The sequence below is a fragment of the Dendropsophus ebraccatus genome, chromosome 6, assembly GCF_027789765.1.
Source record: "Dendropsophus ebraccatus isolate aDenEbr1 chromosome 6, aDenEbr1.pat, whole genome shotgun sequence".
In the NCBI taxonomy this organism is placed as follows: Eukaryota; Metazoa; Chordata; class Amphibia; order Anura; family Hylidae; genus Dendropsophus; species Dendropsophus ebraccatus.
In genome coordinates this window covers 149,226,880-149,240,650 of record NC_091459.1, presented here as the reverse complement: position 1 = coordinate 149,240,650, position 13,771 = coordinate 149,226,880, and the positions used below count along the sequence as shown (strand labels likewise).

The window sequence follows — 13,771 nt, the reverse complement described above, 5'->3', positions numbered from 1 at the left end:
TGGCCCTATTAGATAAGGGTGGTCAGGGAATATATCAGTAATAGGACACTGGCCCTATTAGATAAGGGTGGTCGGGGAATATATCAGTAATAGGACACTGGCCCTATTACATAAGGGTGGTCGGGGAATATATCAGTAATAGGATACTGGCCCTATTAGATAAGGGTGGTCGGGGGATATATCAGTAATAGGACACTGGCCCTATTACATAAGGGTGGTCGGGGAATATATCAGTAATAGGACACTGGCCCTATTACTTAAGGGTGGTTGGGGAATATATCAGTAATAGGACACTGGCCCTATTAGATAAGGGTGGTCGGGGGATATATCAGTAATAGGACACTGGCCCTATTACATAAGGGTGGTCGGGGGATATATCAGTAATAGGACACTGGCCCTATTACATAAGGGTGGTCGGGGAATATATCAGTAATAGGACACTGGTCCTATTATATAAGGGTGGTCGGGGAATATATCAGTAATAGGACACTGGTCCTATTATATAAGGGTGGTCGGGGAATATATCAGTAATAGGACACTGGCCCTATTACTTAAGGGTGGTCGGGGAATATATCAGTAATAGGACACTGGCCCTATTACATAAGGGTGGTCGGGGGATATATCAGTAATAGGACACTGGCCCTATTAGATAAGGGTGGTCGGGGGATATATCAGTAATAGGACACTGGCCCTATTACATAAGGGTGGTCGGGGAATATATCAGTAATAGGACACTGGCCCTAATACATAAGGGTGGTCGGGGAATATATCAGTAATAGGACACTATCCCTATTACATAAGGGTGGTCGGGGAATATATCAGTAATAGGACACTGGCCCTATTACATAAGGGTGGTCGGGGATTATATCAGTAATAGGACACTATCCCTATTACATAAGGGTGGTCGGGGGATATATCAGTAATAGGACACTGGCCCTATTAGATAAGGGTGGTCAGGGAATATATCAGTAATAGGACACTGGCCCTATTAGATAAGGGTGGTCGGGGAATATATCAGTAATAGGACACTGGCCCTATTACATAAGGGTGGTCGGGGAATATATCAGTAATAGGATACTGGCCCTATTAGATAAGGGTGGTTGGGGAATATATCAGTAATAGGACACTGGCCCTATTACATAAGGGTGGTCGGGGAATATATCAGTAATAGGACACTGGCCCTATTACATAAGGGTGGTCGGGGAATATATCAGTAATAGGACACTGGCCCTATTAGATAAGGGTGGTCGGGGAGGGGTTGTCGGTCACTATTTGGCAGTTTGTTCCTGAGCTGGAAGAGTCCATTGTGTGGGGGGAGATCTGTGCTGTTCTCTCCCTGGATGCTGATGACTGTATATGAGCAGCAGTGTAATATGGAGATATCCTGTGTAATATAGAGGAGGAGGAGGAGAAAACATTAGTGCAGCAGTAACCTCTGTCCCCAGTGTGGGGTTTTCTCTCTGGGAGAAGATTGTGTTTTCTTCAGTGTTCCATGGCTGCAGCTGTGTGTGTGTGTGTGTGTGTGTGTGTGTGTGTGTGTGTGTGTGTGTGTGTGTGTGTGTGTTGCGCGCGCTATGGCTGCAACAGGCTGTGTGTGTGTGCGCTATGACTGCAGCAGACTGTGTGTGTATGTGTGTGCGTGTGCTATGGCTGCAGCAGGCTGTGTGTGTGCGCTATGACTGCAGCAGACTGTGGGTGTGTGTGCTATGGCTGCAGCAGGCTGTGTGTGTGTGCTATGGCTGCAGCAGGCTGTGTGTGTGTGCGCTATGGCCGCAGCAAGCCTTGTGTGTGTGTGTGTGTTTGTGTGTGGTGTGCGCTATGGCTGTAGAAAGCTGTGTGTGTGCTATGACTACAGCAGGCTGTGTGTGTGTGTGCTATGGCTGCAGCAGGCTGTGTGTGTGTGTGTGTGTGTGTGTGTGCTATGGCTGCAGCAGGCTGTGTGTGTGTGTGTGTGTGTGTGTGCTATGGCTGCAGCAGGCTGTGTGTGTGTGTGCTATGGCTGCAGCAAACCGAGTGTGTGTGTTTGCTATGGCTCTAGCAAGCTGTGTGTGTGTGCTATAGCTGCAGCAGGCTGTGTGGGTGTATGCTATGGCTGCAGCAGACTGTGTGTGGATATGTGTGTGTGCATGTGCTATGGCTGTAGCAGGCTGTGTGTGTGTGTGTGTGCGCTATGGCTGTGTGTGTGTGCTATGGCTGCAGCAGGCTGTGTATGTGTTTGCTATGGCAGCAGCAGGCAGCGTGGTGTGCGCTATGGCTGCGGCAGGCTGTGTGTGTGCTATGGCTGCAGCAGGCTGCGTGGTGTGCGCTATGGCTGCGGCAGGCTGTGTGTGTGTGTGCTATGGCTGCAGCAGGCTGTGTGTGTATATGTGTGTGTGCATGTGCTATGGCTGTAGTAGGCTGTGTGTGTGTGCTATGGCTGCAGCAGGCTGTGTGTGTATATGTGTGTGTGCATGTGCTATGGCTGCAGCAGGCTATGTGTGTGTGCTATGGCTGCAGCAGGCTGTGGGTGTGTGTGCTATGGCTGCAGCAGGCTGTGTGTGTGTGTGCTATGGCTGCAGCAGGCTGTGTGTGTGTGTGTGTGTGTGTGTGTGTGTGCGCTATGACTGCAGCAGGCTCAGAAGTCGTCCCAGGATCATGTAGGACATTAGGGAGAAGCTGCTGAGCCAGTGTGATAGATAACTCCCCTGGTATATGACCGTCCATTTATGAAGGAGCAGGAGTCCGAGTCGGTCCTGATAAAATTTAGGAGTCGGAGTCAGAGCTGCGGCTTACCGACTCCACAGCCCTGATACCATCATTGCCAACCAGCATACATCCTTCCAAACACCACCCACCGCCACCCCTCATACTATGAGCAGATGATGGGAGGAGTAGTACAGTGCGTACCTATCTTCCTCTCACAGCACAGGGAGAGAGGGAGATGCCCTGTATCCCTGTGATACATTACATACAGTTCCATATACAATACACTACATAGACTTCTACATATAGTGCTCCCTCTGCTGGACTTTCCATAGGAATTACACCTTATTTGTGACGTCACATTTTTTGTAGGGAATCTGAAGTTTGCCTGATCTACTAAATTAAGGGAGATAGCAGTATATGTTATATATGTATACAGCCCTATATGTGCATTTTCCATAACTAATGTACATTAGGAATTTGTCTAACTTTCCTTATGTAATAACATATTAAAAAATACATTTTGACCGGAGTTGTTCTTTAAATTATACTGACGCAATGAGGGATCAGCCTAGGAATAGCTCACATGATCCAGAAGTTATAACAGAGATCAGCCTAGGAGTAGATCACATGACCCAGAATGTGGATGCTGATCAGGACGAGGGATCTGGACCCAGTTTACACTATATCATCAGCTGCAATGCAAGGAGATGCAGGAACAGGAAATCCTTCATACTATTATATAGCAGATCAAACAGTGACTATGTCAGACAGTAGGGGGCAGTGTGGTGGAGGAGGTGCCACCTACTACAGAGCCGCCATCCATCTGAGCGGCCCCCTCCCTGCACTACAGAGCCGCCATCTATCCGAGCGGGACATGTCGTCCCCCATCTATCAGAGCACTCCGGGACGGGCGGCCCCCATCTATCGGAGCACTCCGGGACATGTCGGCCCCCATCTATCCGAGCACTCCGGGACGGGCGACCCCCATCTATCGGAGCACTCCGGGACGGGCGGCCCCCATCTATCCGAGCACTCCGGGACGGGCGACACCATCTATCCGAGCACTCCGGGGCGGGCAGCCCCCATCTTTCCGAGCACTCCAGGACGGGCGACCCCCATCTATCAGAGCACTCCAGGACGGGCGACCCCTATCTATCCGAGCACTCTGAGACAGGCGACCCCCATCTATCCGAGCACTCCGGGACGGGTCGCCCCCCATCTATCCGAGCACTCCGGGACGGGTCGGCCCCCATCTATCCGAGCACTCCGGGACGGGTCGGCCCCCATCTATCCGAGCACTCCGGGACGGGTCGGCCCCCATCTATCCGAGCACTCCGGGATGAGCGACCCCCATCTGTTCCAGTGTCGGGCGGCATCACCATCATGGGTCTCCTGCTATACTGGACAGCTTGTTGTCCCCCTAGTATCCCCCTTCCCTCCACATTGTTAGCCTGGTTGTATATATCAGGGTGGGGTACAGGTGGAGCAGCATACATGTATCTTGGGCTGGGGTACAGATGAAGCAGTATATATATTGGGGTGGGATACAGATGAAGCAGTATATATATTGGGGTGGGGTACAGGTGAAGCAGTATATATATTTATATATATATATATATATATATATATATATTGGGGTAGGGTACAAGTGGAGCAGTATATATAATTGCGGTGGGGTACAGGGGGGCAGTATATATAATTGCGGTGGGGTACAGGTGGAGCAGTATATATAATTGCAGTGGGGTACCGGTGGAGCAGTATATATAATTGCGGTGGGGTACCGGTGGAGCAGTATATATAATTGCGGTGGGGTACAGGTGGAGCAGTATATATAATTGCGGTGGGGTACAGGTGGAGCAGTATATATAATTGCGGTGGGGTACAGGTGGAGCAGTATATATAATTGCGGTGGGGTACAGGTGGAGCAGTATATATAATTGCAGTGGGGTACCGGTGGAGCAGTATATATAATTGCGGTGGGGTACCGGTGGAGCAGTATATATAATTGCGGTGGGGTACAGGTGGAGCAGTATATATAATTGCGGTGGGGTACAGGTGGAGCAGTATATATAATTGCGGTGGGGTACAGGTGGAGCAGTATATATAATTGCGGTGGGGTACAGGTGGAGCAGTATATATAATTGCGGTGGGGTACAGGTGGAGCAGTATATATAATTGCGGTGGGGTACAGGGCAGCAGTATATATAATTGCGGTGGGGTACAGGGAGCAGTATATATAATTGCGGTGGGGTACAGGGAGCAGTATATATAATTGCGGTGGGGTACAGGTGGAGCAGTATATATAATTGCGGTGGGGTACAGGGGGGCAGTATATATAATTGCGGTGGGGTACAGGTGGAGCAGTATATATAATTGCAGTGGGGTACAGGGGAGCAGTATATATAATTGCAGTGGGGTACAGGTGGAGCAGTATATATAATTGCGGTGGGGTACAGGTGGAGCAGTATATATAATTGCGGTGGGGTACAGGTGGAGCAGTATATATAATTGCGGTGGGGTACAGGTGGAGCAGTATATATAATTGCGCTGGGGTACAGGTGGAGCAGTATATATAATTGCGGTGGGGTACAGGTGGAGCAGTATATATAATTGCGGTGGGGTACAGGTGGAGCAGTATATATAATTGCGGTGGGGTACAGGTGGAGCAGTATATATAATTGCGGTGGGGTACAGGTGGAGCAGTATATACAATTGCGGTGGGGTACAGGTGGAGCAGTATATACAATTGCGGTGGGGTACAGGGGGAGCAGTATATATAATTGCGGTGGGGTACAGGTGGAGCAGTATATATAATTGCGGTGGGGTACAGGTGGAGCAGTATATATAATTGCGGTGGGGTACAGGTGGAGCAGTATATACAATTGCGGTGGGGTACAGGGGGAGCAGTATATATATATTGGGGTGGGGTACCGGCGCGGCTCTCACCTTCAGCAGCTTCATCAGCCCCTCCAGCTGCACCATCAGCTCCCGGCGGCTCTCCTGCAGAGCGGACATCCTCTGCTCCAGCTCATCCTTCCTCTGCCTGCAGACAGAACGCACACATCAGTGCTGGAGACCTCTGGGGGTCACAATGGGGGCAGCTTGAGGCTAATAATGTATAGCACAGAAGGCTCCTCCTCTGGATGGTGAGTACAGTCGTCCCACCCCGCTGCCACTTACCGCAGTAGGCGGAGCTCTGCCAAGAGGGTGGGGTTTTGCTGCGCTTTCTCGGGGGTGGGCTGGGACGCTTGCTCATGCTCCAGCCGCAACCGCTGAATCTCCTGCAGGATTTCTCTGTAACAGATATGAGAAACGTCCGTCCGTGAGTGAAGCCCCGCCCCTGCGATGCTAAGCCGGTCACATGGCCGATGCTAAACAGCCATGTGACCTCCCCATAGGCCTCCTCTCCCACCGCACCAGTAAGCTCAGGATGAGCAGGGCTGCAGCTGTTAGTACAGATAGGGGGCGCTGCAGGCCAGGAGACATCCTCTTACCTGTTCTTGTTCTCCAGCTCGGCGATCAGCTGTCGCTGCTGCTTGTTGGCGTCAAAGTTAAAGCTGAGCTCAGTGGGCGGTCGAGGCTGCGGAGGACAATAACATGGCTGACACGTGAGGTCACACTGCTCCACACACATCCAGAGCTGCAGCACGTCACTGCCACCCCCTGCTGCTTCAGGGTCTTACAGCAGTCACTCCACATGCTGATGGACTACAAGCAGAAATAGGAGCGCAGCTCTGGATGTGACTGCAGTGTAAGACGCGCTCACACTGAGTATAACAGGCGTAATTCTGCGGAAGAGCCCCCCCGCTGCGGACTCCACTCGTTGTACCTAGTGTGAACATACCCAAAGGAGTCACCATCACAGATAATCAGTCAGCTACTCACAGAGTTCCCGGCTTCGGCAGCGAGTCTGGCAGCGTAGCGAGCGATGAGCCGGTGCTCCTCATCCAACCGGCTGGGACTGTCCAACACACTGCCAATAGGAGAACAACCAACATTATGTATCACTCCCATCATCCCTGACCCCAGGAGCTCACACTCTGATGCCAGTCACCTAGCAGTCATATATATATGATGGGGAGGCATGCTGCCCATCCGCAGCCCTCACTGCTGCTCAGCTGTCATGCTGACTGTTTCCCTTTAGAACAATGCTTCTCAATTCCAGTCCTCAGGCCTCACCAACAAGTCATGTTTTGAGGATTTCCCATACAAAGACACCTGTGCTAATACCTGATGCACTGAGTATAATTATATCACCTGTGCTAATACCTGATGCACTTAGTATAATTATATCACCTGTGATAATACCTGATGCACTGAGTATAATTATATCACCTGTGCTAATACCTGATGCACTTAGTATAATTATATCACCTGTGATAATACCTGATGCACTGAGTATAATTAAATCACCTGTGCTAATACCTGACGCACTTAGTATAATTATATCACCTGTGATAATACCTGATGCACTGAGTATAACTATATCACCTGTGATACTACCTGATGCACGGAGTATAATTATATCACCTGTGATAATACCTGATGCACTGAGTATAATTATATCACCTGTGCTAATACCTGATGCACTGAGTATAATTATATCACCTGTGATAATACCTGATGCACTGAGTATAACTATATCACCTGTGATAATACCTGATGCACTGAGTATAATTATATCACCTGTGATAATACCTGATGCACTGAGTATAACTATATCACCTGTGATACTACCTGATGCACTGAGTATAATTATATCACCTGTGCTAATACCTGATGCACTGAGTATAATTATATCACCTGTGATAATACCTGATGCACGGAGTATAACTATATCACCTGTGATACTACCTGATGCACTGAGTATAATTATATCACCTGTGCTAATACCTGATGCACTGAGTATAATTATATCACCTGTGCTAATACCTGATGCACTGAGTATAACTATATCACCTGTGATAATACCTGATGCACTGAGTATAATTATATCACCTGTGCTAATACCTGATGCACTGAGTATAATTATATCACCTGTGCTAATACCTGATGCACTGAGTATAATTATATCACCTGTGAAATACTAAGGAAATCCTAAAAACATGAGCTGTTGGTGAGGCCTGAGGACTGGAATTGAGAAGCACTGCCATAGAAGAATGTGTACTGGGAGCAGAGCAGCCGTGCTGGGGACATAGACCCGCGTCTTGGGGTGGATGATACACAGCAGGACCAGGAGGGGGCGCTGTGTGGGCTCTGTAGGGTGGTACAGTCTGGGGGGGTAGATGATACACAGCAGGACCAGGAGGGGGCGCTGTGTGGGCTCTGTAGGGTGGTACAGTCTGGGGGTAGATGATACACAGCAGGACCAGGAGGGGGCGCTGTGTGGGCTCTGTAAGGTGGTACAGTCTGGGGGTAGATGATACACAGCAGGACCAGGAGGGGGCGCTGTAGGGTGGTACAGTCTGGGGGTGGATGATACACAGCAGGACCAGGAGGGGGCGCTGTGTGGGCTCTGTAGGGTGGTACAGTCTGGGGGTAGATGATACACAGCAGGACCAGGAGGGGGCGCTGTGTGGGCGCTGTACGGTGGTACAGTCTGGGGGTAGATGATACACAGCAGGACCAGGAGGGGGCGCTGTGTGGGCTCTGTAGGGTGGTACAGTCTGGGGGTAGATGATACACAGCAGGACCAGGAGGGGGCGCTGTGTGTACGCTGTAGGGTGGTACAGTCTGGGGGTAGATGATACACAGCAGGACCAGGAGGGGGCGCTGTGTGGGCTCTGTAGGGTGGTACAGTCTGGGGGTAGATGATACACAACAGGACCAGGAGGGGGCGCTGTGTGGGCTCTGTAGGGTGGTACAGTCTGGGGGTAGATGATACACAGCAGGACCAGGAGGGGGCGCTGTGTGGGCTCTGTAGGGTGGTACAGTCTGGGGGTAGATGATACACAGCAGGACCAGGAGGGGGCGCTGTGTGGGCTCTGTAGGGTGGTACAGTCTGGGGGTAGATGATACACAACAGGACCAGGAGGGGGCGCTGTGTGGGCTCTGTAGGGTGGTACAGTCTGGGGGCGGATGATACACAGCAGGACCAGGAGGGGGCGCTGTGTGGGCTCTGTAGGGTGGTACAGTCTGGGGGTAGATGATACACAGCAGGACCAGGAGGGGGCGCTGTGTGGGCTCTGTAGGGTGGTACAGTCTGGGGGGGTAGATGATACACAACAGGACCAGGAGGGGGCGCTGTGTGGGCTCTGTAGGATGGTACAGTCTGGGGGTAGATGATACACAGCAGGACCAGGAGGGGGCGCTGTAGGGTGGTACAGTCTGGGGGTAGATGATACACAGCTGGACCAGGAGGGGGCGCTGTGTGTACGCTGTAGGGTGGTACAGTCTGGGGGTAGATGATACACAACAGGACCAGGAGGGGGCGCTGTGTGGGCTCTGTAGGGTGGTACAGTCTGGGGGTAGATGATACACAGCAGGACCAGGAGGGGGCGCTGTGTGTACGCTGTAGGGTGGTACAGTCTGGGGGTAGATGATACACAGCAGGACCAGGAGGGGGCGCTGTGTGGGCTCTGTAGGGTGGTACAGTCTGGGGGTAGATGATACACAGCAGGACCAGGAGGGGGCGCTGTGTGGGCTCTGTAGGGTGGTACAGTCTGGGGGTGGATGATACACAGCAGGACCAGGAGGGGGCGCTGTGTGTACGCTGTAGGGTGGTACAGTCTGGGGGTAGATGATACACAGCAGGACCAGGAGGGGGCGCTGTGTGGGCTCTGTAGGGTGGTACAGTCTGGGGGTGGATGATACACAGCAGGACCAGGAGGGGGCGCTGTGTGGGCTCTGTAGGGTGGTACAGTCTGGGGGGGTAGATGATACACAGCAGGACCAGGAGGGGGCGCTGTGTGGGCTCTGTAGGGTGGTACAGTCTGGGGGTAGATGATACACAGCAGGACCAGGAGGGGGCGCTGTGTGGGCTCTGTAGGGTGGTACAGTCTGGGGGTGGATGATACACAGCAGGACCAGGAGGGGGCGCTGTGTGGGCTCTGTAGGGTGGTACAGTCTGGGGGGGTAGATGATACACAACAGGCCCAGGAGGGGGCGCTGTGTGGGCTCTGTAGGGTGGTACAGTCTGGGGGTAGATGATACACAGCAGGACCAGGAGGGGGCGCTGTGTGGGCTCTGTAGGGTGGTACAGTCTGGGGGGGTAGATGATACACAGCAGGACCAGGAGGGGGCGCTGTGTGGGCTCTGTAGGGTGGTACAGTCTGGGGGTAGATGATACACAGCAGGACCAGGAGGGGGCGCTGTGTGGGCTCTGTAGGGTGGTACAGTCTGGGGGTGGATGATACACAGCAGGACCAGGAGGGGGCGCTGTGTGGGCTCTGTAGGGTGGTACAGTCTGGGGGGGTAGATGATACACAACAGGACCAGGAGGGGGCGCTGTGTGGGCTCTGTAGGGTGGTACAGTCTGGGGGTAGATGATACACAGCAGGACCAGGAGGGGGCGCTGTGTGGGCTCTGTAGGGTGGTACAGTCTGGGGGTAGATGATACACAGCAGGACCAGGAGGGGGCGCTGTGTGGGCTCTGTAGGGTGGTACAGTCTGGGGGTAGATGATACACAGCAGGACCTGTGGATCTGGTATGTTTTCCATAGTCGTGTGTGGATACTTCCGGGTGAGCTGCCGGCACTGTGTTAGGGTGTAGGGTAGGGGAAGCTAACTGTAATGCCATCTTCTCATCCAACCGGTAATCCTGCCCTTGCTCCTCTAGTGGGTGCTACACTCTAAAGCTGTGCCCCCAGGAGCAGTGTACAAATATACTGTACTGATGTCATCCTTCAGAGCTGCGGTCACAATTCTTCTCTCCTCCTCTCTATATCCATTGAAATGATGGGAGTATTCCTTTCATGCTATAGATGGTGGATAAAGACTGTGACCAGTGTGGAAGCTGCCAGACCATGTGATGGATGTGGCCACTGCCAGATGGGGAGAACCTGCTGTGATCGATGTGGCTGCTGCCAGATGGGGAGGACCTACTGTGATGGATGTGGCCACTACTAGATGGGGAGGACCTACTGTGATGGATGTGGGCACTGCCAGATGGGGAGGACCTACTGTGATGGATGTGGCTGCTGCCAGATGGGGAGGACCTACTGTGATGGATGTGGCTGCTGCCAGATGGGGAGGACCTGCTGTGATGAATGTGGCTGCTGCCAGATGGGGAGGACCTACTGTGATGGATGTGGCCACTGCCAGATGGGGACAATCTACTGTGATGGATGTGGCCATTCCCAGATGGGGAAAACCTACTGTGATGGATGTGGGCACTGCCAGATGGGGAGGACCTACTGTGATGGATGAGGCCGCTGCCAGATGGGGAGGACCTACTGTGATGGATGTGGGCACTGCCAGATGGGGAGGACCTACTGTGCTGGATGTGGGCACTGCCAGATGGGGAGGACCTACTGTGATGGATGTGATCGCTGCCAGATGGGGAGGGCCTACTGTGATGGATGTGGGCACTGACAGATGGGGAGGACCTACTGTGATGGATGTGGCCACTGCAAGATGGGGAGGACCTACTGTGATGGATGTGGCCACTGCAAGATGGGGAGGACCTACTGTGATGGATGTGGGCACTGCCAGATGGGGAGGACCTACTGTGATGGATGTGGGCACTACCTGGTGGGCGAACCTGCTGTGATAGATGTGGGCACTGCCATATGGGAAGGACCTACTGTGATGGATGTGGCCACTTCCAGATGGGGAGGACCTACTGTGATGGATGTGGGCACTGCCAGATGGGGAGGACCTACTGTGATGGATGTGGGAACTGCCAGATGGGGAGGACCTACTGTGATGATATGGGCACTGCCAGATGGGGATAACCTGCTGTGATGGATGTGGCTGCTGCCGGATGTGGAGGACCTACTGTGATGGATGTGGGCACTGCCAGATGGGGAGGACCTACTGTGATGGATGTGGCCACAGCCAGATCGGGGAACCTGCTGTGATGGATGTGGCCACTGCCAGATGGGGAGGACCTACTGTGATGAATGTGATCGCTGCCAGATGGGGAGGACCTACTGTGATGGATGTGGGCACTGCCAGATGGGCAAGACCTACTGTAATGGATGTGAGCGCTGCCATATGGGGAGGACCTACTGTGATGGAAGTGGCCAATGCCAGATGGGGAGGACCTACTGTGATGTGCATATATCACGTGGGAGATGCTATCATTGAAATATTACTGGTTTGATAAACAATTTCCCATGATACACAGAATATAATGAATGGTATGGATCCCCCTATAACTAACCGTGCGCCATCGCGGAGCCGAGCCACATAGTCAGCTATCAGGGCATGCTCGTCTGGCAAGCGGCTGCCTGTGTCCATGATGTGCTGTAACCTGGTGACAACCGAGGGTGAGAGATGAGAGACAACATTACAGGATGAGTGAGGTGACACCCCCGGGGGCAACTGCTTATAATACAACGACAGGCAGAATGGAGGCAACCCCGCCCCGGCCGCAGGAGCCGATCCAGCACTGTACCATAATGATTCTATTATGCAAACAGACTACATCTCCCACAATGCAACACTGCAGCGGCCACTACACATAGAAGAGGATGGAAGAAAGATGTGGAGTCCTGCAGCCAGGCAGCTAAGAAGAGGAGCAGGCAGAATTGTGAGTGCAGCTTTGGATGTGACTGGAGTAAAAGCAGGAAGAGAAGAGAAGACAGGCTGAGGTGTGGCGGTGTAGCTGCCTCAGGTGACAGATCTTTCCGGATAAATTATCCTTAGTCATCAGATCAGGACTATAGACCAAATAATGGATTTTATTATAGTGCAGGGATGAAAGTGACGGCCTGAGGATAGTTACATGGCTACCGAGCATATACAGCGAGATAGCGTCAGCTCCTGCACTACACAACAATGCAATACAGCGGAGCGCTGACGGCTCTCTCCAGAGTATGCTCCGGACGGCGGGGGGTTAACGGCCGCTCAATCCCACTGCAAGTATGTCTTCTCATAGAAACTACAGGCCAGGGATCAGCAACGGATTCTGCAGTGAGAAATCTGCAGCAGATCCGTCCTGTGTGTTTCTACCCTAAGGGTACGTTCACACGTATCGGATCCGCAGCAGATTTTATGCTGCAAGTTAGTGTAGTGTGAAGGTGAATGGGTCCCATACACGCAGCGGATCCGATGCGTCAGTGGCGTAGCTATAGGGGTTGCAGCGGTCGCCATGGCGACCGGGCCACTACGCTACGGGGGCCCGCACGGCCCCCCTTGCCACTTGTCTCCGAGCATCCCGAGAAGCTGCGGCTACGCAGCTTCTCGGGATGCAGACATCACTTTGATGTTCCGCCCGCACAGTGAGCACAGTGAGCGGGCGGAACATTAAAGCGATCAGAATACAGGAGCAGGACCTGTCAGCGTCCTGCTCCTGCATTCCCTCCCAAAGGCTGCTGGCACTTCATACCAGCAGCCTATGGGAGGCCGGGACGTGACCTCTCCGGCAAGCGTGATCATGTGACGTCATCACGCCTGCCGGAAGTCCCGTCCATGCGGCTCGCAAGATGGAGCCCGAAGAGGAGGAGGAGAGCTGCTGCCTGTAGCCACAGAGCGGATAAGGTGAGTAGGATGTTTGTTTTTTTTAGGGGCACCTCTGGGGGCATTTTTAGCTCATGGGGGCATTATTAGTATATGGGGGCACCTCCTGGGCATTATTAGCTCATGGGGGCACCTCTGGGGGCATTATTAGCATATGGGGGAAGCTCTGGGGGCATTATTAGTTCATTGGGGCACCTCTGGGGGCATTATTAGTTCATGGGGGCACCTCTGGGGGCATTATTAGTTCATGGGGGCACCTCTGGGGGCATTATTAGTATATGGGGGCACCTCTGGGGGCATTATTAGTATATGGGGGCACCTCTGGGGGCATTATTAGTTCATGGGGGCACCTCTGGGGGCATTATTAGTATATGGGGGCACCTCTGGGGGCATTATTAGTATATGGGGGCACCTCTGGGGGCATTATTAGTGTATGGGGGCACCTCTGGGGGCATTATTAGTA

At 52.6% G+C, this 13,771-nt stretch overlaps 1 protein-coding gene across 9 annotated transcripts in view; it reads right to left on the bottom strand.

Annotated features, from left to right (window-relative positions):
• DTNB (dystrobrevin beta) overlaps positions 1–13,771 on the bottom strand; it is a 136,792-nt gene that overhangs the window by 64,398 nt on the left and 58,623 nt on the right. For 7 of the 9 annotated variants that reach the window (XM_069973230.1, XM_069973226.1, XM_069973231.1 and 4 more), the window contains exons 11-15: positions 12,011–12,100; positions 6,571–6,658; positions 6,180–6,265; positions 5,866–5,979; positions 5,632–5,728 (exon numbers count right to left, since the gene is read on the bottom strand). In XM_069973230.1, coding sequence (XP_069829331.1) covers positions 5,632–5,728; positions 5,866–5,979; positions 6,180–6,265; positions 6,571–6,658; positions 12,011–12,100 — 475 coding nt within the window. The remainder of the gene's footprint in view (positions 1–5,631; positions 5,729–5,865; positions 5,980–6,179; positions 6,266–6,570; positions 6,659–12,010; positions 12,101–13,771) is intronic. The other 2 variants (XM_069973234.1, XM_069973235.1) reach the window with 1 other exon arrangement.